The sequence below is a fragment of the Neoarius graeffei genome, chromosome 22 (assembly GCF_027579695.1).
Source record: "Neoarius graeffei isolate fNeoGra1 chromosome 22, fNeoGra1.pri, whole genome shotgun sequence".
In the NCBI taxonomy this organism is placed as follows: Eukaryota; Metazoa; Chordata; class Actinopteri; order Siluriformes; family Ariidae; genus Neoarius; species Neoarius graeffei.
The window spans coordinates 54,674,024-54,701,411 of NC_083590.1; the positions used below are offsets into that span (position 1 = coordinate 54,674,024).

Below are 27,388 nucleotides of genomic sequence, written 5' to 3' on the forward strand. Positions count from 1 at the left end.
GTTGTCTGTGTCTATGTGTCAGCCCTGTGATGACCTGGCGACTTGTCCAGGGTTTACCCCGCCTTCCGCCCGTAGTCAGCTGGGATAGGCTCCAGCTTGCCTGCGACCCTGTAGAACAGGATAAAGCGGCTACAGATAATGAGATGAGATGAGATCCACCTGTGTGCAATCAAAGTGTCACATGATGTCTGTATAAATCAACCTGTTCTGGAAGGACCCTGACTCTGCAACACTACTAAGCAAGCAACATGAAAACCAAGGAGCCTCCAAACAGGTCAGAGACAAAGTTGTGAAGAAGTATAGATCAGGGTTGGGTTATAAAAAATATCCTAAACTTTGAATATCCCAGGGAGCGCCATTAAATCCATGATAGCAAAATAGAAAGAAAATGGCACCACTACAAACCTGATGAGAAGGCCCCGCCCACCAAAACTCACAGACCGGGCAAGGAGGGCATTAATCAGAGATGCAACAAAGACGCCAAAGATAACACTGAAGGAGCTGCAAAGATCCACAGCGGAGATGGGAGTATCTGTCCATAGGACCACTTTAAGCCGTACACTCCACGGAGTGTAGAAAAAAGTAATTGCTTAAGAAAACCCATTTGGAGTTTGCCCAACAGCATGTGGCAGACTCCCCAAACACATGGAAGAAGATTCTCTGGTCAAATGAGAGTAAAATTGATCTTTTTGGCCATCATGGGAAATGCCATGTGTGGCGCAAACCCAACACCCTGAGATCACTATTCGTACAGTGAAGCATGGTGGTGGCAGCATCATGCTGTGGGGATATTTTTCATCTGCAGGGACAGGAAAGCTGGTCAGGACTGAAGGAAAGATGGATGGCACTAAATACAGGGAGGAAAACCTGTTTGAGTCGGCCAGAGGTTTGAGACTGGGACGAAGGTTCATGTTCCAGCAGGACAATGACCCTAAACATACTGCTAAAGCTACACTGGAGTGGTTTAAAGGGAAACATTTAAATGTCTTAGAATGGCCTAATCAAAGCCCAGACCTCAATCCAACTGAGAATCTGTGGCATAACTTGAAGATTGCTGTACACCAACGCAACCCATCCAACCTGAAGGAGTTGGAGCAGTTTTGCCTTGAGGAATGGGCAAAAATCCCAGTGGCTAGACGTGCTAAGCTAATAGAGACATACCCCAAGAGACTTGCAGCTGTAATTGCAGCAAAAGGTGGCTCTACAAAGTATTGACTGGTGCGGTGAATACCTATGCACACTCCAGATTTCTGTTTTTTCATCTTAATTATTGTTTGTATCGCAACAAAACAGCAATTTACGCCTTTAAAGTGGTCGGCATGTTGTGTAAATCAAATGGTGCTAACCCCCCAAAAATGCATTTTAATTCCAGCTTGTAATGCGACAAAACAGGACAAACACCAAGCGGGATGAATACTTTTGCAAGACACTGTATGTGTGATGTATAAAATTTATTGTCAATGTTAAAAGCAAGTTGAAGGAGGAATATTGTAGGGAGGAGTTCAGGAAGGAGTTAAAGCAAGCACTGGTTAGAGGAAAGAAGACAAGGAGACTTGGTAGTAGAATGAGGAAGTACAGGAAAGTATACGGAGGAAGAGGTTGGTGAAGAAGAAGTGGGATAGTCCGAGAGATGAAGAAAGTCGACAGGAGTATATGGCGAAGAGAGAGGTGGCAAAGGAAAAGGTGTATGGCGAGTTGTATGAAAGCTTGGCTACTAAGGAAGGAGAAGAGGACTTGTACTGATTGGCTCGACCATGGAACCAAGCTGGCAAGGATATACAGCAGGTTAGGGTGATGAAGGATAAAGATAGAAATGTACTGACAAGTGAGGAGTGTGTGTTGAGAAGATCAAAGGAATACTTCGAGGGGCTGATGAATGAAGAAAATGAGAGAGGTGGATGGTGTGGGAATAGTGAATCAGGAAGTGCAGTGGATTAGCAAGGATGAAGTGAGGACGGCGATGAAGATGATGAAAAATGGAAAGGCGCTTGGTCCAGATGACATCCCTGTGGAGATATGGAGATGTTTAGGAGAGCGGGGAGTGGAGGTTTTAACTAGATTGTGTTAATCTTGGAAAGTGAGAGGATGCCTGAGGAGAGGAGAAGAAATGAACTGGTAGGATGATGTGCCAAGCTGTAGTAAGGACAGAGGTATAAAGTTGGTCAGCCACAACATGAAGTTGTGGGAAAGAGAAGTGGAAGCTCGGCTAAGAAGATCTGTGAGCAGTAGTATGGTTTCATGCCAGGAAAGAGTTCTACAGATGCAATGTTTGCCTTGAGAATGTTGATGGAAAAATACAGAGAAGGCCAGAAGGAGCCGCATTGTGTGTTTGTGGATCTGGAGAAGGCATATGACAGCAGTGTGGGAAATGAGGCCGGGCCGGCGGACACTGACCGGTAATTTTCACATTCGTCAGTCTGTATTTCAAAAGCATCAAACCGGATGGCCCATGACAAAATTGTAAAGATATGGATCTAATCTACTTCCAGTCTTCTTCCAAATGTTACACTGAGCGAATACATTATGTCGTAACACGGCCTGTGAAACAGGGGCCCCGCGGGCCCGACTTTAAAAATTCATAACTCGGCCCCCGAAGGTCCTAGCTCCACCAAACTACAGGCTCCTCAATAATAAGACAATAACAATCCACTCGGTGTTCACTGTTGTTTTTATTACTCGAGGCAGTTGAACTAGTGTTTTAGAGCTGACGGTACCTGATTAATCCAGTCGGTTGATTAAGAGTTCAGTTAATATGAAACTTTACAGTACAGTATTATGCTCGGTGCCAAACTGCCAATCAGTGGTTATGTTGTTGTTGTTGTTGTTGTTATGTGCTTTTTTTAAATTTATAATAAGAATGACAGTCAGTCATATGCTTTGTATGATGTAGATTTATATTTTAATAGAGTTTTTATTTTCTTCTATTTCCTAAGTTCCAGTGCAGCAGGTTTTAGTCTGAATGCCAAATGATATGACCATGTCTAGCTTTAGTAGAGCAGGTTAAGCAAACCATCGTGCACTTTGTGATATAAGCATGAAATTTGGCATGATTGTTGCTTATAGGTCACTTTTTCAGAAAAAAAGTGCTAGCCACGAAAAAAATTCAATATGGTGGCCATTTTTCAAGATGGCCGCCAGACGCATCCTCGTTTCATGTTTTTGTTAAGAAAACACAGAGCAAATTGTTGTATAAACATGAAATTTGGCAATAATGTTCTGTGTAGGTCATGTTATCAGTTAAAAGTGCTAGCCCTCCAGAAAATTCAATATGGCGGCCATTTTTCAAGATGGCCGCCAGACACGTACCCATTTTGTGGCTTTGTTAAAAAGCCACAGTGCATATTGTCATATGAACCTGAAATTTGGCAATAATGTTCTGTGTAGGTCATGTTTTCAGTTGAAAGTGCTAACAGACCAAAACATTCAATATGGCAGCCATTTTTCAAGACGGCTGCCAGATGCACATCCCCGTTGTGTGGTTGTGCTCATGTGTGCCCCTAAAATGGACTGCTATTGCCGGGATGGCAATGAGCTCTCATTGCTTACAAAATATCCCAAATGGCTTGCGAACCGCACAGCCTCTGGCAGTCAAGTGTCCACCCTAGCCTTCCAGAGCCGGCAGGGGTGATTTTGCAGATAGAGGTGGTGCGAAAGGCGGGTATCTGGCGCCTCAGAACCAGTTGCTCTTGGCAGAAGAAACTGAGTAATGGCACTAACCGGAAGGGGATGAGGAGGACGAGTAATGGCACTTACTGGAACAGGACTATGAGGACGCCGAGTAATGGCACATCTTCTGGCAGTTCATAGGGCGTAAGAAGAGAGTGTATGTCGCTCACTACCAGGGCACACTGGTGACAGACACTGCTGTGAAACTCAGCATGGGGTTCAATGTCAGCTAAACATTGAGTTAGTATCCCAAATGCAAGTGCTCAAAGGCTGGAATAGGGTGTACTCCACTGTGCAGTTGCCCTTGTGAGATTTTTAAGCAAGGAACAGTGACTGAACTTTGGGCCTAGCCATGCTGGCGATGGCAAAGTAATCCAAATTCAAATGGTCTACCAAACTTCACTTTGGACAGTGGTACATATCCATTCATAAATCAGAGCTGGCAAACCATTTTTATGGTAGGGGGCATTGTCTACCTAAAACTGTGTAATTGGGTGCTGGGGGAGGGGGGGTAGCAGTTCAGGGATAAAAGATAGATCTCAGCAATGGATATTTTTGTCGATGTCATAGATTTGACCAAGTTATTTTTCACTGTTGAGCATTAGCACTATTTTCATTCACTTGTTTTTCTCTGAAAGGCCTGTGAGCATGCTGGAAAATCATGTGACCAATTCATTTGGGACTATTTGATGGAAGGATCAATCAGCAAGAAAAAACTCTTGGAGCTTAGGAAAGATATGGGAATTTTCCCAAAAAAGCATTGGAATGTAAGGGTTTCACAAGATTATCCACTGTGAAAAATAGGCTTTTCATCATGCCAGATTGGCTAATTGTGCAATCATTCTGTTTTTCTGCATGTAATTCAGTATTATAATGGCAATAAATCAAAAATGTTTCATTGAATTCATCTTTTGTACTTTGACACCAGAGCAAGACCACTAATGGGGGATTTTTTGGCGACCATCTTGAAAAAATGGCCGCCATATTGAATTTTTTGGGGGGCTAGCACTTTTAGCTGATAACATGACCTACACAGAACATTATTGCCAAATTTCATGTTCATATCATAATTTGCACTGTGTTTTTTTTAGCAAAACCACAAAACAGGGACACGTCTGGTGGCCATCTTGAAAAAATAGCCGCCATATTGAATTTTTTTCGTGGCTAGCACTTTTTTCTGAAAAAGTGACCTATCAGCAACAATCATGCCAAGTTTCATACTTATATCACAAAGTGCATGATTTGGAGCAAAATCTGCCTTAACCTGCTCCACTATTTTGAGTCATTTTGTTACAAAGTTACTTGGAATCTCTGACTCAATTTTAACTCTATTATGTAAGAATAGTTGTGTTGTTAATTACTAAATTTCTTATAGACTTTGTATAAAATAATCATCGTTGACATAATGTTTCATGAGTGTTATTATAGTACCTATACAGTATATGAGTCCCAGTAAGTTGTAACCAACTGGAACACCCTTGGCCCCCAGACTTTTTTCTAGGCATGGAACTGACCTGTGTGTGCTACTGTTTTCTTGGGTAGAACTTTAAGCATGTTTCTCTTGAATCTTTAGACATTTTCTTGTAAATTATATTCAGTTTGTAGTGGAATTAGCAACTAATGTTGAGTGTAATTTGGCCTTTGAAGATCACAAAAATGTGCCTGGAAATAGCCGAGAAGCCATCTCCAGGCATCTAAAGCCCTTCAGCAGTGAGATGTGCAGTGGGAATGATGAATGCATTTAAGGTGGATGTTAGATTGCACCAGGGCTCGACCCTAAGCCCTTTCTTGTTTGCAGTAATAATGGACAGGTTGACTGATAACATCAGGCAGGAGACCCCATGGACAATGATGTTTGCAGATGATATTGTGAGGATGATATTGTGTGTGTGCGGTTGAAGTGACCGATGGGTTCGAGGTGAAGGTGGGATTACATCAAGGATTGACTCTGAGCCTGTCTTGTTTGCAATGGTCAGGGACCAGGTGATGGACAAGATCAGGTAGGAATCTCCATGGACTATGATGTTCACAGGGGACATTGTGATCTGTAGTGAGAGCAGGTTGAGGAGAACTTGGAGAGGTGGAGGTATTCACTGGAGAGAAGAGTAATGAAAGTCGGTAGGAGCAAGACAGCATATGTGAATGAGAGGAATGATGGTGGAATGGTGAGGATGCAAGGAGTAGAGGTGGCAAAAGTGTATGAGTTTAAATAGTTGGTCAACTGTCCAAAGTAACAGGGAGTGGAGAAGGAGTGAAGAAAAGGTGGTAGGGTGGAGTGGGTGAAGAGGAGTGATTTGGAACAGAAGGGTACCAGCAAGAGTGAAAGGGAAGCTGTAGAAAATGGTCCAGCCAAGAGTCCAGCCATGTTCTATGGGTTGGAGACTATGGCCCTGATGAAAAGATAGGAGGCAGAGCTGGAGGCAGCAGAGTTAAAGATGCTAAGCTTTGCACTGGGAATGACAAAGATGGACAGGATGAGGAACAGGTATATTAAAGGGACAGCCGAGGTTAGACAGTTTGGAGACAAATTAGTGTTGGTTTGGACGTGTGGAGGAGAGATGTGAGTATATTGGGAGAAGGATGCTGAAGATGGAGCTTCCAAGCACGAGGAAAAGAGGAAGGCCAAAGAGGAGGTTTATGGATGTGTTGAGAGAGAACATGAAGGTGGTTGGAGTGACCGAGCTGAAGACAGGATAAAGACAGACAAATCAACAATTTGTACATTCTTAAAAAGAAGGAATAAGCTGAGCAACATCAAAATGCTTGGAAGACCAGGGAAGACAAGTAAAGTGGATAATCATAGGATTTTTTTTCCTTGGTGAAGAAAAACCTTTGAAACATCTAGCCAAGTCAAAAACATTCTCAAGGAAGTTCGCCCATCATTGTCAAAGTCTGCAATCAAGAGACACCTTCATGAATGCAAATACAGAAGGTTTAACCCTAAGATGTAAAGAACTGGCAACACTCACGAACAGAAAGGCCTGATTAAACTTTATTAGAAGGCCTGCTCAGTTCTAGATTTTTTTGGACGGATGAAACCAAGGTTCACTTATACCAGAATGATGGGAAGAGAAGAGTATGGAGGAGGAAAGGAAGGGCTCATGATCCAAAGCATTTGTTAAATACAACCCCAATTCCAAAAAAGTTGGGACAAAGTACAAATTGTAAATAAAAACAATGCAATAATTTACAAATCTCAAAAACTGATATTGTATTCACAATAGAACATAAACAACATATCAAATGTCGAAAGTGAGACATTTTGAAATTTCATGCCAAATATTGGCTCATTTGAAATTTCATGACAGCAACACATCTCAAAAAAGTTGGGACAGGGGCAATAAGAGGCTGGAAAAGTTAAAGGTACAAAAAAGGAACAGCTGGAGGACCAAATTGCAACTCATTAGGTCAATTGGCAATAGGTCATTAACATGACTGGGTATAAAAAGAGTATCTTGGAGTGGCAGCGGCTCTCAGAAGTAAAGATGGGAAGAGGATCACCAATCTCCCTAATTCTGCGCCGACAAATAGTGGAGCAATATCAGAAAGGAGTTCGACAGTGTAAAATTGCAAAGAGTTTGAACATATCATCATCTACAGCGCATAATATCATCAAAAGATTCAGAGAATCTGGAAGAATCTCTGTGCGTAAGGGTCAAGGCCGGAAAACCATACTGGGTGCCCGTGATCTTCGGGCCCTTAGACGGCACTGCGTCACATACAGGCATGCTTCTGTATTGGAAATCACAAAATGGGCTCAGGAATATTTCCAGAGAACATTATCTGTGAACACAATTCACCGTGCCATCCGCCGTTGCCAGCTAAAACTCTATAGTTCAAAGAAGAAGCCGTATCTAAACACGATCCAGAAGCGCAGACGTCTTCTCTGGGCCAAGGCTCATTTAAAATGGACTGTGGCAAAGTGGAAAACTGTTCTGTGGTCAGACGAATCAAAATTTGAAGTTCTTTATGGAAATCAGGGACGCCGTGTCATTCGGACTAAAGAGGAGAAGGACGACCCAAGTTGTTATCAGCGCTCAGTTCAGAAGCCTGCATCTCTGATGGTATGGGGTTGCATTAGTGTGTGTGGCATGGGCAGCTTACACATCTGGAAAGACACCATCAATGCTGAAAGGTATATCCAGGTTCTAGAGCAACATATGCTCCCATCCAGACGACGTCTCTTTCAGGGAAGACCTTGCATTTTCCAACATGACAATGCCAAACCACATACTGCATCAATTACAGCATCATGGCTACGTAGAAGAAGGGTCCGGGTACTGAACTGGCCAGCCTGCAGTCCAGATCTTTCACCCATAGAAAACATTTGGCGCATCATAAAACGGAAGATACGACAAAAAAGACCTAAGACAGTTGAGCAACTAGAATCCTACATTAGACAAGAATGGGTTAACATTCCTATCCCTAAACTTGAGCAACTTGTCTCCTCAGTCCCCAGACGTTTACAGACTGTTGTAAAGAGAAAAGGGGATGTCTCACAGTGGTAAACATGGCCTTGTCCCAACTTTTTTGAGATGTGTTGTTGTCATGAAATTTAAAATCCCCTAATTTTTCTCTTTAAATGATACATTTTCTCAGTTTAAACATTTGATATGTCATCTATGTTCTATTCTGAATAAAATATGGAATTTTGAAACTTCCACATCATTGCATTCCGTTTTTATTTACAATTTGTACTTTGTCCCAACTTTTTTGGAATCGGGGTTGTATCTTCTGTTAAACATGGTGGACATGAGTGTGTAAGGCTGCCAATGGAACTGGGTTCCTGGTGTTTTATTGATGATGTAACTGCTGATAGAAGTAGCAGGATGAATTCTGGAGTGTGTCGAGCTTTACTTTATGCTCAGATTCAATCAAATGCTGCAAAACTAATAGGACAGTATTTCACAATACAGATGGATAATAACCCAAAACATAATCATTACATTATAATTGTTAGCTTGCCTAATTACTTTTGAGTCTGTTAAAATATAGGAACTGTGTTAAAAAAAAAAAAGGCTGTAATTCCTAAAAGGTTAATGTGATATTTTTGTTAAAGACCTTGAATTAAAGTTGAAAGTCACAGTCAGACTTCAATCACATGTTGATGGCATCATTTCAAATCCATTGTGGTGGAGTACAGACCTGACTGTATCTATCAGCACTGTGTTGGTGGTGGGTTTTTTGTTTTGTTTTTCTTTTTGGACTGTACCCTTTATTTTTTATTAACATGCAATGTGTTCTTGTGTTGTTGTTTTGTTGAACTGATGTTGAAATATTATATAAACAAAATAGTTTTGTTGAACTATTTTGTTTGTGTGCTACTGTTGCAGGTGGCTGTGCTACTGTAACGTACCGCAGTTTTGCGACAGTCTCCCGCGCTATGAGGCTACGCAGATCTTTGGCCGCACTCTACTGCGTTCTGTCTTCACCATCATGAGAAAACAGCTGCTGGAACAGGCCAGGCAGGAGAAAGACAAACTGCCTCCTGAGAAACGAACACTCATCCTAACACACTTCCCCAAGTGAGAACATGCATGATCAAACATACCGTCTTCACAGAACTTGTAAATGTGTGTGTTGCAGTGGCGGCTGGTAGTCTTTCAAACAGGGGAGGCTGGTCGGTTACGATATTTCCAGATTTTAAAAGAAAAAAGAAAAAACACAGCAATTTTGCCCATACTCTTGCCTCTGATCTGGCTGATTGTTGGCAGGGTCACAAACTGAAATAACAGGTTCTTTTGGCCCATTAGCCTACTGTCCAATATACATGATGGTGGTGTTGGGGGGGGGTATATTTTAACATTTTATATTTTAAAATTGTGGCATGTTGTTTAAAAATTGATCATTATTGAAAGCAGCTCTTTGTCAGGAACCTCAGCAGTAACAGCAGAGTGTTCTGGAATAGGCACAAGCACTGACCTTGGGGAGCCAAACATAGAGCTGGGTGCCACACATTTCATTCAATGACACTTTCCCTATATTTTACTTATTTTGACTGAGAAATGTTTTATTGACAATTTTGATAACCCTTCACTTTTAATCCAGGTCTGTAGTGTGAAATGTTCTCGGCTGTGTTTTTGTTTAAAAATGTTTTCCAAATTGTAGCTGTGTTTAATTCATATCCAGAGAAATATATATTCCAATATAATATACTCAGCATAAACATTTTAAATAGATTCTATATTTTTGGTCCATCCATGACATATTACTAAAGTAGCCTATTTACTGTTGTTGATGTGGGTCACTTGCTGTTAGCCAATTCACTTTCTCGTACCAGGAGAGCTGAAAGGAACGAGTATTATTCCCTACCTTTTTCACCAAGTCAGTTTGAGGCGTTGGTCTACCCTGCCCTTTAATTTTAATTTTTTCCTCGAAAGGAAGACTGGCAAATGGCTTTGCCAAAATTAAATCAGCAATGCTTGGCCTCCGTGCGCAGCTTTCTTGCTAGCTGACTAGCCCCCTCAAGTTCAAGTTCAGTCACTCAAACAAACGACATTTCTGGAACTAAGATAGCAAACTTGACAACACTATATTTACACTTTATTTACAATGAAAATATATACAAACTAAAAAAGCTGGTAGAAACCGTATGTAATGAATGAAATCGAAATGTAAGCTGATCTCTTACAATACACCACAGCACTTGCGAATCCGCATGGGACTGAACTGAAATTCACTGCTGCCTGTCTATATTTGAAATGAGCTGTCAATCAAAGAAAATATCCGGCCGCTTTCACCAATCACCAGTCTCCTCACGGAAACTGCCATGTCCCTCCCACTGTGAGGCTCGGAGTCCGTGGGCGGGCATTTTCGCAGTATTTGTCCAATAATCGTCTTGCATTTTGAGATTGAAAAGCGCAGAGCTCCCAAATGCCATTGAAGTGCACTGAGGCTGGGCTGCATCGCGCTGTCACGAGGGGGAAAAACTCACGCACACATTAGGCGAACTGGGGAAAGTTATAACGGAATGATTTCGCACTGTAGTTGGGTTGAGCACATATATTTCTATGATTCTGGATCTGAAATAGCAATGTTATAAGGTCGGCTATAACATAAGCCTAGCGCAATTCATCCTACACGATGTTCGTCATTTTTAGAGGAGGCTGAGCCTCCCTCGTTGTCTTAGAGCAATCGCCCGTGGTGTGTTGTTATATTGTGTGTGTTTGCATGTGTTTAGGTTCCTTTCTATGTTGGAAGAGGAGGTGTACAGCCCTAATTCTCCTATTTGGAGTGAAGACTCCATGGGTGGTGCGTCAGGTGGACATATCCCTAGAGGTGACTTGATTTTTATTTTGAATGTCTTAAAAACATCACTTTATTATTATGAACATCATCCTAGTAGAACTTCCCTTTGCACTCAGTGAAGCTTCAGTTCTTCATGGCATGGATTCCACAAGATGTTGGAAACATTCCTTTGAGATTCAGCTCCATGTTGACATGGTTACATCACTAAATTGCCGCAGATTTTCAGAAGGTGCACTTTCATGCTGCGACTTTCCTGTTCTACCACATCGCTGGATTCAGATCTGGTGACTGGGAAGACCACTGAAGAGCACTGAATTAAAAGAGGATCAGCGCTTGGATCAGGAGATGAGTAGAGTTGGTAGTGAGGAAGAGGCAGATCCTTTGAATGTTGTAAAGGAGGAATCTACACATCCAGATCACTGCAGCGATGTTCGCTGAAGAGGAGAGTTTATCGTCAAACACGACCCCTGGGTTCTTCGTGCTGGGTGAAGGTGATGTAGAGCAAGGAGATGGTGAAGTCCAAGGGTGGAGAGAATGGAGCAGGAATGTAGATTACCTCCGCTTTGCCTGGGTTGAGCTTCAAGTGATGGTTGTCCATCCAGCTGTGGATGTCACACAGGCAAGCACAGATGTGAGCAGAGACCTGTGTGTCAGAAGGAGGAAAAGGGAGAAACAATAGAGTGTCATCAGCAGAATCAGAATCAAATTTATTCCCAATTCCATTCTCACATACTTTGGTGGTTGGTGCTTGAACAGTGAAGATACAAGATTGGAAAAAAGGACAAAAGTAGGTATATAAATAGAATAAAAAATAAGAAGACTCTAAAATATACAAATTTGAAAAATAGACATATTTAAGGGGTATGGGTAGGGCGGCACGGTGGTGTAGTGGTTAGCGCTGTCGCGTCACAGCAAGAAGGTCCGGGTTCGTACCCCGCCTTTCGCCCGTAGTCAGCTGGGATAGGCTCCAGCTTGCCTGCGACCCTGTAGAACAGGATAAAGCGGCTACAGATAATGAGATGAGATGTGTATGGGTTGTTTTAAAGACCAAGCTCTACACTATTAGAATTAGAATTAGAATGCCTTTATTGTCACTATACACATGTACAATGAGATTAAAAGCAACTCCAATCACAGTGCAAACAGCATAAAAATATGCAATATAAACACAGAACAAAAAAAATGTCCCGGAATGTGCAAAAACAGGTCACATGATGAAGATGAAGAAGAGTGATGACATAAATGTGTGAGAAGAAGAGAACGTGTGCAGTGGGATAAATAAATAACCAAGCTGTTCTATCCAGTGTGAGCCGGAATGTGCAATAAAAGTTCACAGAATGTAGGACATGACTATGAAATGTTCAGAATCGCAGTTCGAAGAGGAAGTGCATTAATGTCACAGATTGGAAGTGTGAGGTTCGAGTCTTTATTGATGAGGCAGCTGCACTGGGGGGAAAAGCTGCCCTTATGGCCAGCTAACAGTGGTGGGATAGACCATGAGCAGAGGTAATTGGGCCAAGAGTCTGGGTGTAGAGGAAGAAGAGAAGCGGACCAAGGACTGAACCTTGAGGGACACCAGTGAGAAGTGGTGCTGATACTGTACCAGCCCAGATAACCTGGAAGGAGTGACTGGTGAGGTAGGGTTTGAACCAATCTAGGGCTGTCCCGCAGATCCCCAGTGCTGATAAGGACAACAGGAGAATGGGGTGATCAGCAGTGTCAAATGCAGCAGAAAGGTCAAGGAGAATCAGGACAGAGGAGCGGGAGGTGGCACGTGCTGCATGAAGTGCCTCACTGACAGAGAGAAGTGCAGTCTCGGTTGAGTGTCTGGCTTGGAAGCCAGACTGGTGAGGATCCAGGAGGTTCCTGCATGCTGCAGCAGAAATCAAGCTTCATCAGACCAGGCGATTTTTTTTTTTCCCCCAATCTTTAAACTGTGCATCTGTGCCTACTGTAGTCTCCGATCCCTTTTCTTGGCTGACACACGTGAAACTCACTGTAGTCCTCTGCTGCTGTTGTTTATCTGCTCACCACGGTTATAAGGAGTGCTTATTTGAGTTGCTAGAGCCTTCCTGTCAGTTCGAACCAATCATTCTGCTCTGACCTCTCATCAATAAGGCATGTCTGCCCACAGAACTGCAACCTGGATGGGTTTTTTTTTTTCCGCACCATTCCGTGTCAACTCGAGACTGTTGTGGGCGAAAATCCCAGGAGATCAGCAGGTTCTGAAATACTCCTCCATGCCACAGTTAAAGTCCCAGAGATCACCTTTTTTCCTCTTTCTGATGTTTGAAGTGACCATTACCTGAAACTCTTGATTTGTATCTGCATGATTTGATGCACTGCACGGCTGCTACAGGATTGGCCACTGGAAAATTGCATGAAATAAACCTGATATTTTAAATATTAAAAATGTTCGTATGTTTGAGTTACATTAGGTTGGAAACAAGCATTTTTTTTAAAACTTTGGGTTGTTTTTAACTTTTTCTGATTGGTTTAGTGATCAGTGCGCCCCAGGTGGCCCGGCCACTCTACTGCACCACTACGTCCTCTCCTGTGGGGCTGACGGGAACAGGCAGTGTGAGTCCTGCACGCAAAACTGCATCCGCTCTGGAACCTAGCACAGGTAAAATATTAGTCAATTACCACAACATTAATGCTCAAACACTTAAACATTCATTTCTGTTAGGGTTATTTTTTTACTTAAAGGTGCACTATGTAGGATTTAGTGACATCTAAAGGTGAGGTTGCAGACTGCAACCAACTGAATACCCCTCCCTCAGCTCTCCCTCACCAAGGGTGTGTTGGAGCCTACGGTGGCCTCAAGCGCAGTAACATCTGTCTGCAGAGCCGCAGTTTAATTCCTGTGGCAGCGCACGCGTGGCTGCTTTTATATTTTGGTTTATTTTAGTGACTGTTGGGTTAATCAACATTTAATTCGTTTTTAGGTGGGTTTCCGATAAATTTTTCATATAAAACGAAGCTAAGTGTCATAAAAACTTCATCTCATCTCATTATCTCTCGCCGCTTTATCCTGTTCTACAGGGTCGCAGGCGAGCTGGATCCTATCCCAGCTGACTACGGGCGAAAGGCGGGGTACACCCTGGACAAGTCGCCAGGTCATCACAGGGCCGACACATAGACACAGACAACCATTCACATTCACACTCACATTCACACCTACGGTCAATTTAGAGTCACCAGTTAACCTAACCTGCATGTCTTTGGACTGTGGGGGAAACCGGAGCACCCGGAGGAAACCCATGTGGACACGGGGAGAACATGCAAACTCCGCACAGAAAGGCCCTCGCCGGCCACGGGGCTCGAACCCGGACCTTCTTGCTGTGAGGCGACAGCGCTAACCACTACACCACCGTGCCGCCCTGTTTTATGGTTTTCTTCCAAAAATAAAAACTTGGTATGTGGTTATTGGCTCGGTGTTTATGTGTAAACTTACACCACATGCGCAGGAATAAAACTTTACCTCAGACAGGATTCAACTCTGAGCATAATAATATTATTTTATTGGATACACCAAAAGCAGGCGGCATGGTGGTGTAGTGGTTAGCGCTGTCGCCTCACAGCAAGAAGGTCCGGGTTCGAGCCCCGGGGCCGGCGAGGGCCTTTCTGTGTGGAGTTTGCATGTTCTCCCCGTGTCCGTGTGGGTTTCCTCCGGGTGCTCCGGTTTCCCCCACAGTCCAAAGACATGCAGGTTAGGTTAACTGGTGACTCTAAATTGAGCGTAGGTGTGAATGTGAGTGTGAATGGTTGTCTGTGTCTATGTGTCAGCCCTGTGATGACCTGGCGACTTGTCCAGGGTGTACCCCGCCTTTCGCCCGTAGTCAGCTGGGATAGGCTCCAGCTCGCCTGCGACCCTGTAGAACAGGATAAAGCGGCTACAGATAATGAGATGAGATGAGACACCAAAAGCAAGAATACAACTTCACTCACATTTATCTCTTCTTTCGTCATCTTCGTCTTCCTTTCTTTTTTTTTCATCTTATTTCGGGTGCTGGATTCAAGCTGCCGCTAAAAACGTGAAATGCAAAATGTGCTCTCCAGTTTGGTTTGTTTGGCTTGATTCTGGACTACGGTAGAAACCTGGCGGTGGAACACCTGTGGAAGTGGACCCGGTCCCTGTGACAGGTTCGTTCTGAGCTAGCAAAAACAGAACGATTGGTAGCTACAGGTGATCAAACACTAATGAAAACATAATTATAAATACTATATTCCATTTCTGGTCATGGATCCCTCTAAATCCTACATAGTGCACCTTTAATGTTGGATCATACCAAGAATGATTAGATGCAATAGAAACTATTTTTATTAAAGTCATATTTCTGTCAGCCCTGTGATGACCTGGCGACTTGTCCAGGGTGTGCCCCGCCTCTCACCCGTAGTCAGCTGGGATAGGATCCAGCTCGCCTGCGACCCTGTAGAACAGGATAAAGCGGCTAGAGATGATGGATGGATGGATGGATATTTCTATTACACGTCTTGTGTTCAAGTCATAGTAATGCGAGATATGAGACAAAAATACTAAACACCTGGTCTCGTGAATATCCCACTATTTAAATATCTATCATGAACTTTTGATGAATATTGTTGCTGTTGGTTAAGATAAGGATGTTGATGGATTATTGATGGATGTTAAAGTGCCATTCCACCATTGGATGTATTCTTTGGCATAAAATACAATATATTTTATGACAACATGACTAGACAGAGAAATCTTTTAGCTTCAAAATGATATATCAAACATAATTTTTTGACAACGACAAGTATATTAATTTTGCGACCAAAGTCACCTACCCTTTTAATTTCCGCGCGGTAGTGAAACGTGATGTCATCGGCAGGTTCCCCTTCTTGTGTACCACGTCCCGTGTGACGTGGCACAGATTATCAGCAATGGTGGATAGCTTCGGAAAAGAAGCGAAGGAAAATAGCAAGTGATGCCCAAAGGAGACGGTCGGTGGCACAGCAATCGACAAGTGGAAATCGCGTTCTATCCGCCATTGCTGATAATCTGTGCCACGTCACACGTGACGTGGTACACAAGAAGGGGAACCTGCCGATGACATCACATTTCACTACCGCGCGGAAATTAAAAGGGTAGGTGACTTTGGTCGCAAAATTAATATACTTGTCGTTGTCAAAAAATTATGTTTGATATATCATTTTGAAGCTAAAAGATTTCTCTGCCTAGTCATGTTGTCATAAAATATATTGTATTTTATGCCAAAGAATACATCCAATGGTGGAATGGCACTTTAAGTGATTGAGAAATATTTCTCCTATGAAATGTAAAGAAATTGTCCAGTCAGTTTTTTTTTTTCTAAGAACAGAATGGGAAGGATGATGCAGTTATGTTTTTTAGTTTAACGTCAGGTTTCACTGCCATGTTTTTGCACCAACTGAAGTGTGTGTGTGTGTGTGTGTGTGTGTGTAGGTGGAGAGAAGCGAAAGTCCTCTGAACCACTTTCTCTTGAAGACACTAAGAAAGCACGGGTCATGGGTGACATTCCTATGGAGCTGATAAACGAGGTCATGTCCACCATCACAGATCCTGCTGCCATGCTTGGACCAGAGGTAGGCTACAGTCTGTGCGCTTTGTCCTGTATGTGGTTGATGTTATTAAAGGAAATTTAATTGTGACAGAAAAATTGCTTGGGGTTGTAGACTGTGGCTACGTTCACACTGCAGGCTGAAGTGACTCAAATCCGATCTTTTCGCCCATATGTGCCCTGTATCCGATCTTTTACTGACAATATGAACGACACAGATCCGATTTTTTCAAATCCGACCCAGGCCGTTTGGATATGTGGTCCTAATTCCGATCCCTATCCGCTCTTTTCATATGCGACTTCAGTCTGAACCGCCAGGTCGCATTCATCCGACTTGCACGTCATCAACAAGCCACAAACGTCACTATTCTGCGCTGAAGTAGGCGGCGGGTCTCTCAAAAAAAGTTACAACAACATGGCGCATAATCACGGGCGCAGATAGAGGGTGGGACTCGTCCCACCCGGATTTAAATTCACCTCACTCGGTCCCCCCCACTTATAGGGAGGAAAAAACGTCTATGCTGTCTTTCTTTGCATAAGGCAAACCTCACGGAAAAATCAAAAGACTAATTACCATTCGGTTTACTGAGGTGCACAGCAGTACAGACATAGTTGCAACAACTCACATAATACAAAACAAAGACTGATATTTGGTTGGTTGAGCTGCGCAGACTGCACAGGTTGCGAGCTCGAGCTTGGTTGCTATAGTAACCCACAACAAGTTTGACAGGCATATCGGGGTTGGGGTTGGTTTGCTGGCAGCTTTGTCCCCCCCCCAGTTCCAAAAACGTATCTGCGCCCCTGCGCATGACATCAATGCGAGGGACGCTTCGGGCTGTGAAGGTTCTGAATCTTCTCAATGGAAGGACGCAGAGGTTAGGGAGCTGATTTCCATTTGGGGGGATGCAGCTATTCAAGCTAGATTGGATGGGTCATACCGCAACCGGGCGGTTTTACTTCCGTAAACACTGGCCATGCTCACTGCGTGTGACGTCGTCGTATCCTGCAGTGCGCATGCGGAACACTTTTAGGTCGCTTTTCGTTCATACTGAGGATCACATACAAGTCGCATATATTTGTTAATGTGAACGATTTCACAAAAAAATCGGAATTGAGCCTTAAGCCTTGCAGTGTGAACGTAGCGCGTGTCTTGAACTGAAGAAGGCTTAACCAATGACTGAAAATCATCTAGCTTAGAAAGCAAAAGGCGAAAATCTTTCTCAACCTCTTATCATTGTCATCTCTCCTGTCTCTCAGACCAGTCTCCTCTCGGCTCACTCTGCACGAGATGAGGCTGCACGGTTGGAAGAAAGGCGAGGCGTAATAGAGTTTCATGTCATTGGAAACTCCCTCAACCAGAAGCCTAACAAGAAGATTTTGATGTGGCTGGTGGGCCTTCAGAATGTTTTCTCTCACCAGCTGCCTCGAATGCCCAAAGAGTACATTACACGCCTCGTCTTCGACCCGTATGTGTTTTTTAACCTTTGCATATCATCACTGACATAGTATCACAATTCAGACATGGGTCATGTAAAACTTTACAAAGAATAAGCTGGAGAAAGGCACGACGACAAACCTACCGGTAACAAGCTGATTAATATGAAACGGGTGTTTGTGCTCTGCATGTTGTCAATACAAGCATGTCCATATCCACGTACACTACACAGCCAAAAGTATGTGGACACTTGGCCATCACACCTCTATGTGGTTCTTCCCTAAAGTTTGAAGCACACAGTTATGCCTGACCCATCCTGATGCCCTGCATCTAGCTGGAGTCTCATCACATCGCTCCTGTGGAGGATGGCCCCATATGGACAGTTGAAAGTCGCGCTTGGAAGACGCTCTGGACTCTTACAGTAATGCTCTTATGGCTGAGGACTACAGTCTACTTACTAACTTCAGGACTGCAGTTGTCATGAACAGTTTTGCACTCCAAGTTTCCATCAATGAACAGTTTATAACTTCAACAAAACAGACTTCATGTTAAACTATAATGAATTTCCTGGTCTCACAGTTATACTTCGTGACTCTATAGGACACAGTTATAGAAGCGAGTTATTTATAATCATGCTATCTGTTATCACCCAAATGAGGATGGGTTCGTTTTAAATCTGGTTCCTCTCGAGGTTTCTTCCTCGTGCCGTCTGAGGGACTTCTTCCTCACCACCGTCTCTTTGGTAGACCGTCGATCCGACAATGTCAGTGTGCAGTGGGCCTCCTTTCGTGGGCACGGGTGTGGCTGAAGAGACCAATTCTGGAGGCACACACTCGTGGGCAGTAAGGGCATTGGAACGTGGCTGCTGCAGGAAGGGAGGATGTTGAGGCCTTTCTTCTTTCTCTTGCTTGGGTGATGTAGTCATGGCGACTGCTTTCAAAGTTGTCCTGGGCCTGCCGGATTTGACTACGCCATGCTGGTCTGTCTTGTGCACGAGCCTCAAGGTCTTTTTGCAGGGATGCCGACATGTTTCAGGCTGTCTTTGATGCAGTCGTCTGTTATCACCCAGATGAGGATGGGTTCCCTTTTAAATCTGGTTCCTTTCAAGGTTTCTTCCTCGTGTCGGGACTTTTTCCTCACCACCGTCCCCTCAGGCTTGATCATTAGGGATAAAATTAACTCATGTTTAAAGTCTTTAATTTTCTGCGACAATGTTTGTTGTGAAAAGCGCTATACAAATAAACCTGTTCCAGCATGACAATGCTCCTGTACACAAAGCGAGCTCCATGAAGACATGGTGTGTGAAGGTTGAAGTGAAGAACTTGAGTGTCCTGCACAGAGCCCTGACTGAACTCAACCCCACTGAACACCTGTGGGATGAACTGGAACATCAGGGTCTGATCTCACTAATGAGCACAGATCCCCACAGCCATGCCCCAAAATCTAGCAGAAAGCCTTCCCAGAAGAGAAGAGAAGAGAAGAGAAGAGAAGAGAAGAGAAGAGAAGAGAAGAGAAGAGAAGAGAAGAGAAGAGAAGAGAAGAGAAGAGAAGAGAAGAGAAGAGAAGAGAAGAGAAGAGAAGAGAAGAGAAGAGAAGAGAAGAGAAGAGTGGAGCTTATTATAATGGTAAAGGAAGAATAAATAATAGATGAGATGTTCAACAAAGATATATGGGTGTGATGGTCAGGGGTGCACAAACCTTTGGTGAAATAGTGCATCTAAAATGAGATGTGTATTAAATATGTTTATAAATAAAATGTATATAAAAACATCTACTTCCTCGGCACACAGAAAGCACAAGACGCTGTCTCTAATCAAAGATGGCCGTGTGATTGGGGGAATCTGCTTCCGGATGTTTCCATCTCAGGGCTTCACAGAAATAGTTTTTTGTGCTGTAACCTCCAATGAACAGGTCAAGGTGAGAAGAAGTGGATATTTCAGATGTAATTTCATATTTCATCAAATCCTGTTTGTATGTGTACAGTAGTAATGTGTGTGCTCTCAAAGCACTGGGTTAGCGTGTGTGACTCTGGTTTCTTTCAGGGTTACGGAACACACCTGATGAACCACCTAAAAGAGTATCACATCAAACACGAGATCCTCAACTTCCTCACGTATGCTGATGAGTACGCTATTGGCTACTTCAAAAAGCAGGTCAGTGAGTCGGTGGTGGCACTGAGCACGTTCTATTTAAAAAAACAAAACGTGAATGAATTCCTGAGAAGCGGTACCGAGCCCATTACTCACATTAAAGTTGTTCATTGTTACTGGTCCGGTAAAATAAAATAACTTGAAAGAAGAAAGAAAGAAAGCACAACTTAATTTCACAAGTGTGTGATGAATATCCTCTCTGCATTTAACCCGTCTGAAGCAGTGAACACACACACATGAGCAATGAGCACACACACACACCCAGAGCAGTGGGCAGTCATGCTCAGGGCCGTAACTACCATTGAGGACACCGAGGTCATGTCCTCGGCATTTTTTTCCCACGGTATTTTTTTTTTTTACTCAGAAATGTGAAATTAATATATGATGAAAATCGTTCTGACTTTGATCGGTGGAAAATTCTAAATTCAGCGTGCATCCCCCTGTTCTCATTTGTTTGTCTAAAAATAAAGTCCACATAATCATTTTTAAACGAAGCTGAAATATCCGACATTGGAAACATTTCATATCAGGCAGCCTCGCGATAGTCAGCTCAGCACCACGGGATACACAAGAGCTGAGAAGTGTCTCATCAAGGTCCGACTCCGCAGCCAGGCAGTTTGTCAATTAGTCGTGGAATCTGAAAATTGACATAAGATGAAGAAGTCTACTACACTAAAACAAACCAAACTCAGCTCTGGAAAGTCAACAAGTGAGAGAAAAAGAAAGAGGGAAGAAGGGGAGTTAATTTTGCCAGTCACTGACAGTTATGTGCCGGAATGCTTATGATCATTAACAGTGCAATTTTAATTAGCATTTCAAGCAACAACAGTCGAAGCCACTTATAGATAGGATTTTCGTTTTCCAGGCGGCACAAACTCTTTTATTCTCTCTCTCGATGTGATTTGGTGCGTTTCAGATCAGAAAAGGCTGGACAGTCGTGACCTGTTGTTTATGAAGTTATTGGTGCTGACGAGACTTGAGCTATTTTGCTAACTTACCAGACTATAGGCTAACGTGAACACAAGACACTATTGTTTTGATCATTGGTTGTATTTTCGAACGGAAATGAAAACGGGTAGCAAACTTATTATGTTCACATTTTATTTACAACATGATGTACCGCCTCTGACTGCTTTCTGTCAATCATGAACAGCCCAGCCGCATTCACAGCTCCTCCTCCGATCACCAATAATAATAATAGTAGTAATAATGATGATAATAATAGATGATAATAATAGTAGTAATAATAATAATAATAACAATGTTTTAAAATCAAATAGAGGACACTGGAGAGGGTGAGGATCAGCAAGTTGAAGAGAGAGAGAGCCAGGAGAGGAAGAGAAGGGAAGAACTGAGTCATGAGAGGAAGAGATAACAGAATCAGGAGATAAAGATAGGGAAATAACAGGTGAAGATCAAGAAACTCCAAGTACAAGTTTGTCCATCCATGATCCGGCAAGCTATAAAAACAAAAGTTCCTACACAGATGAGGAGAAAAAGAACATTCTTCAGGGTAGATGGAGTAGGGACCAGTATAAATACCCCCAGCGTCAATTTGAGAAAAGGCTTCTGAGATATAGTGCTGAGTGGGGAAAAAAACCCACCCCTGGCTACGGTACTCTCCATCTGAGGATGCTGCATATTGTTGTGATCGTGCAGTTTTGAAATTGTTAAAATGAACATGTTCACCTACATGTTCATCTCCTTGTTGGGCTTGTGATTTTGACTCGTTTCCAAAATGTATGAAAAGTCACCATATTAGGACGTTTTTTTTTGGCAAATAAGATATATCGCAATGTTTGACCTCGGTATTTGAAAAATCCTGGTTACGGCCCTGGTCATGCTAACAGCGCCCGGGGAGCAATCGGGAGTTCGGTGGCTCGCTCAAGGGCACCTCAGCCCAAAGCCGTCCCATATTAACCTAACCGCATGTCTTTGGACTGTGGGGGAAACCGGAGCACCCGGAGGAAACCCACGCGGACACGGGGAGAACATGCAAACTCCACACAGAAAGGCCCTCGCCGGCCACTGGGTTCGAACCCAGAACCTTCTTGCTGTGAGGCAACAGCGCTAACCACTACACCACCGTGCCACCCATGAGTCAGAAGTGCAAGTTATGATGCCGTATGGCAACATGTTCTGATTCACAGTGTAAGGTTGAGGGGCAAAACTGCAGGTTTGCTTTAAAGAGACGTACAATACAGCATTTAGTGAAACCCACACAATAATTGTATGGCAAATACATGAGTTCATGCGACAGTCAGACTCGGACCCATTACCTTGTCGCACTTAGTTATTGTGTCTCCTGTGTCAAAAAGATGTGCATCAGTACTTTTCTGAAGAATAAAGTTCACTTTCACAGGCCAACACATTTCCAGTCACGTTTTCTAGAATGCTTTATAAAAATATTATATCATATGAAGGTAGAAACTAGTTTCAGCATGACTTTGGTTCTATAAATGATGTCTACTGTTTTTATCCCTTCAGTCTCTTCCTGTGAATAAACACTGGTGAAATAATAGAAACAACACTCCTACAACAGGCCCAATTGAGAAAGTATAATGACTTGTTTAACAACCCTTTCCCTTTCTTTCTGTTTTTAGGGATTCTCTAAAGACATAAAGGTCCCGAAAGCCAAGTACGTGGGCTACATTAAAGACTATGAGGGAGCAACGCTCATGGGCTGCGAACTCAACCCCAGCATACCGTATACAGAGTTCTCGGTCATCATTAAGAAACAGAAAGAGGTGTGGATATTTTCTATTTTTAAAACGCCAATGCCAGTCTTTTTCAGTTTGGTTAGTCGTATTATTAGACTTGCTTGTCCAGTTCGCTTCATTCAGGTCTGGTTTAAAGTAGGACATCTCCTATTAATTTCCATGTGAATGAACTTGGACAGCCATGAGATCATCTGTGTGGATGGTACCACACAGAAACCTTAAAGGAAATACACAGAACCTTTATTTTTAAATATATTTCTGAGTGGATAGTATCTCCATCCTTGACTCTTGTATGCTGCATAATTGGGAATAAAAAAAATATATTTTTGAGAGTTAAAACTGACAGCAAAGTTGGCATTCAAGCTGCCCCGCTGAGCCAGCCAGCCCTGAGTGGGTGACGTCACAGCGGTACCCGGTGCTATAGACCAAAGCCAGACTCGGCAGGCGAGAGCGGTTGCAGTGGCCTCTTCGTTTGGATTTATTGGAGATTCTTTGGATTCCTCAGATAGTAATGTGATAGTCCTGAAATTGGAGTGTGTGTACGTGCTACTGCTACACACGTAGAACCGTATCAGTTCGAACCATCGGAAAGTGAATCCGATAGTAACACGTCGGCCACGGAGGCCCCCACCTTACAAAATAAAGCCAGAGAACAAAGCCGTCTAGAGAATTGGATGCAATTGAACTGACAGTCTCATGTGACTCTCATTAAAACAGGATGGGTGTTATAACTTATGCAACATACATGTACATGCATGCATTTTCACTGATAAACCGTAAAAGGCTCATTAAATAATCAGATGAACTGAGACAATCACATTCTGAAGCAAATTAAATAATCTTATACCGCTAACTTAAACACACAATACAAGTTACATGGATTAATCTAAATGCAGGTAAACAGGTATTGTTTTTTGTGATGTAACCAAATGAGACTCGCATCTTACCCATCTGTGTTCTCGCTTCTTGAAGGCCGAGCTAGTGGCCGATTTGTTTTGAAACAATCTGACTTTTTCGTTCATTTGCTTCTTCCACGTAAGGGCGAGGTATTGCTGCTAAGGCAAGCATGTCCAGCGGAGAAATCTGACGACTGGTCCACTCATTCTCCATTTTCTCCATACTGAGTACTCCGCCATTACTGCTCGGTAAGGTATTAGGCAGAGACCCGTCCACCCGTAAATTTGACGGGCGATTGCCGATTTCAACGGGCAAGTATACACACAGACGGATACTGAAACGGACGATAATGCTGAAAATTTTCGCACATGAATACTCCCACATGTCATCCGATAAATCCAGTTATGTTCCGCCCACACACGGACTGGCCATCGGGAGTAGCGGGAGTTTTCCCGGTGGGCTGGTGGTTCAGCGTGGGCCGGCGGAGAAAAAAAAAAAAAAAAAAAAAACAGTTGCGCGCTGGCCTTTAATATGATAAGCAATGTTAACAGTTTCTTTAACAAACTGTTAACATTGCTTATTACAGTTGCGCGCTGGCCTTTAATATGATAAGCAATGTTAACAGTTTGTTAAAGAAACTGTTAACATTGCTTATCATATTAAAGGCCAGCGCGCAACTGTTTTTTTTTTTCTCCGCTGGCCCACACTGAACCACCGGCCCACTGGGAAAACTCCCGCTACTCCCGATGGCCAGTCCGTGTGTGGTTCCGCCATCATTTACAAATCGTAAGAAACACAGTTTAATACGAAAAATACTGAAAACTTGAAATGAAAAATCAGAATATTTCATCGTTTCCGCCATTTTGGCCCGCACTGAATCTTGTAACATGCGGACTGAATAAATCGCGAATTCTGATTGGTCGAAAATTGCCAAACACCCTGCGTTGTAGTTTCCTCTTTCTTGGCGGGAGAACCGCATTTTTTTTTGCTGACTCACTCTTCTGGATCAAGATGAATCCCAACAAACGCCCCAAATTGAATGTGACAAAAACTGATTCGTTTTTCCACAAAAAGACAGAAAAGGTATGTGTGATACATTGATTAACAAGGGGGGTTCATTGGGGTATGGTAAAATAGAATACTGTTGGGTTATTTTTTTTTATTAAATACTGTAACTAGATCAAAAGATTATATACAATTCATTGTTGTTTATTTTCTTTTCACTTTTGTTACCAAATCAGACACCATACATACATCTGATACATTCAGGAGTGAAACTGAAAAAAATACAAAGTAAAAATATGCAATATTTCTGATCAAAAATTACACGCCATTTCACCCTGAAAATGTCCTAGAATGCAGGAAATGAAGTCTAAATTTCAAAAATTTTCTGGGGGGGCATGCCCCCAGACCCCCCTAGAGGGACTTCGCGCCTGCGGCGCTCGTCTTCGCACCTGCGGCGCTTCTCAGGATTATATAAAATATTATTTTTGACTGGTAAATTTCTTTTTCTGCCTAATACCCTACTGCTCGGCTCACACTCCGGGAGAACTGGTGCAACTGAACTTGCTTTCCTTTTCTTGTAGTTTTCTTTTCCTTTAATTGTTGGTACTGCACCCTCTTTCAGTCCGGGTTTATAGCCAACGCTGCTCAACAGATCAGAGGTCTCGTACGAGTCTTCAGTAAAATGTGCAGAGCAGAGGAGAGACCACTTCGTAGGTGCCCAATCCGTGAATTTCTCGCAAAACGCGTCCAAATCTTTGCAGTTTGAACATTCTTGGACCATGAATGCAGCGTAAATCCACCTTCTGTCATGTTGCTGCACCGGCCAGCAACACATCTACGTGGCATGGCGACAAATTAGCTCAAAATGGAGGATCAGAGTTGCAGTCAGCTCTGTGTTTTAGTATAGCGGAAATGGCGATGAGACCGATAGACTTCCTGCTGTGACGTCACGGATGTCCAAGTCATTCACTCAGACCGCTAACTAGGGTTGGGCGGTATTACGGTAAGAAGGTATCCCGAGGTATCCAAAAGTACCAACGGTATCGGTCTCATTACCGTCATTTTAAAAAAATATATAATATCTAAATAAATATGGAGTACATGAGGTCATAATATAAAATAATAAATTGAAGATCATCCCGAATAACTGTGTGATCGTATTTTCACTAATTCTATCAATTTCCTAAAGAAGTTTTCATCGCGTGCAGGGTTGTTTATGTCGTTACCATGGCAACCCTGCGTGACATTTTGGAGTCTGACAGAAAGCTTCGCAAGAGACTGAGACCAGGGGTGTCATGGCTCAGATGGCTAAGGCACCGTACCATAAATCCGGGGACCCGGGTTCGATTCCGACCCGAGGTTATTTCCCGATCCCGTCTCTCTCTCCCCCGCTCATTTCCTGTCTCTCTATACTGTCCTATCTAAAAAAAAAAAGAGAGACTGAGACCGCGGTTGAAAGATGGCAAGTCAAGATAACGAGTTAGTGGCAAAAAAAATACAACATCGGCAGTGTGGCAGTATTTTGGTTTCAAACGAAAAGGAAGAGCCAGCAATAATGTAAATGACCGCTCAAAATCGAAAAAAATCTAATATGTCCCCTAAGGCACACCATAGCCTGGGGTACTCCACTCCCACGAGATCTCTCCAATGAGTTGTGTTTTGAGTAGGTTACATGAGTAACAACAAGGTAAAATAATATAACGTATGACATTTGGGATGTGGGTAATAAACGTTTGAAATGTCATCTACTGAAGAAACGGAAGAAAACATCGTAGCGTAAACTGTTAGGTTTCTGGTGGGAATTAGCAATGCGCTTGCTATCTTTGTTGGGTGTGTTAAACCGTATGGATTTAAGTGGAATAATTGTAAGGAGTTATGTGATCAAGACAACGTTTTAAGCAAGGTAAGGCCATTTGATTATTAATTTCCCCGCCATGGCATGACGTGGACCCATATGATTTTGCCTTGTGCAGCTATCACGCATTTGAATTAGGTTCGCCTCATTTGCGCTGAAGAATATGGTTTATCGCGCAGTCTAAACGGACTTGGGTGTTGGTTGATTCTTTTTCTTTTTTTTATTTCCCATGCTTGAAAGGGTATGATCCTGCTCATCGTGTACTTTTTTTGATGGAGTAGGTGAAATAGTGCTGCAAATGCGTTTCAGCGCAGACATGTGTAAACGACAGTTGAATGCTATTTTCAAGATGAAGGAAGAGTTGCGTGATGCTTTGAAATATCTCTTAATCCATTCATCAATGCACAAAATTCGCTTTGCTGCTTAATCCATACCACAATGCACACAATTCGCTATGCTGCTTTTAAATAGTACATTTGAGGATAGGCGCACGTTACACAGTAGGCCGAAACAAAATATTATTTTTTTCTCGGTAATACCGTATACCCCGGGAAAACACAGAGACGGTTTAAAGGTATCAAAATTTGGATACCGCCCAACCCTACCGCTAACTATATGAATCATTTTAATCATAAAAATTACTATATTAGATTTTTTTTGTTCGCGCTTAAAACTATTCCTGTGCCATTCTTGAGGTCTCAAGGCATTTATAAACGAAAGTGAGGCCATGGCTCTGCGTATCTGCTTTAAGGATGGCTGTGAAGGTTCTTCCTTGGATAGCTTTGCTAAGAACAATTTACACTCGAGTCTCCATCTCTGAAGAGTTAATGTACTCTGATGCTCATACT

General features: G+C 42.8%; 1 protein-coding gene across 1 annotated transcript in view; it reads left to right on the plus strand.

Annotated features, from left to right (window-relative positions):
- The window catches only part of kat2b (K(lysine) acetyltransferase 2B), a 76,467-nt gene that overhangs the window by 40,568 nt on the left and 8,511 nt on the right, over positions 1-27,388 (plus strand). Inside the window, exons 6-13 of the mRNA XM_060904973.1 lie at positions 9,000-9,191; positions 10,847-10,944; positions 13,415-13,540; positions 16,364-16,503; positions 17,736-17,944; positions 19,704-19,830; positions 19,956-20,066; positions 22,667-22,810. Coding sequence (XP_060760956.1) covers positions 9,000-9,191; positions 10,847-10,944; positions 13,415-13,540; positions 16,364-16,503; positions 17,736-17,944; positions 19,704-19,830; positions 19,956-20,066; positions 22,667-22,810 — 1,147 coding nt within the window. The remainder of the gene's footprint in view (positions 1-8,999; positions 9,192-10,846; positions 10,945-13,414; positions 13,541-16,363; positions 16,504-17,735; positions 17,945-19,703; positions 19,831-19,955; positions 20,067-22,666; positions 22,811-27,388) is intronic.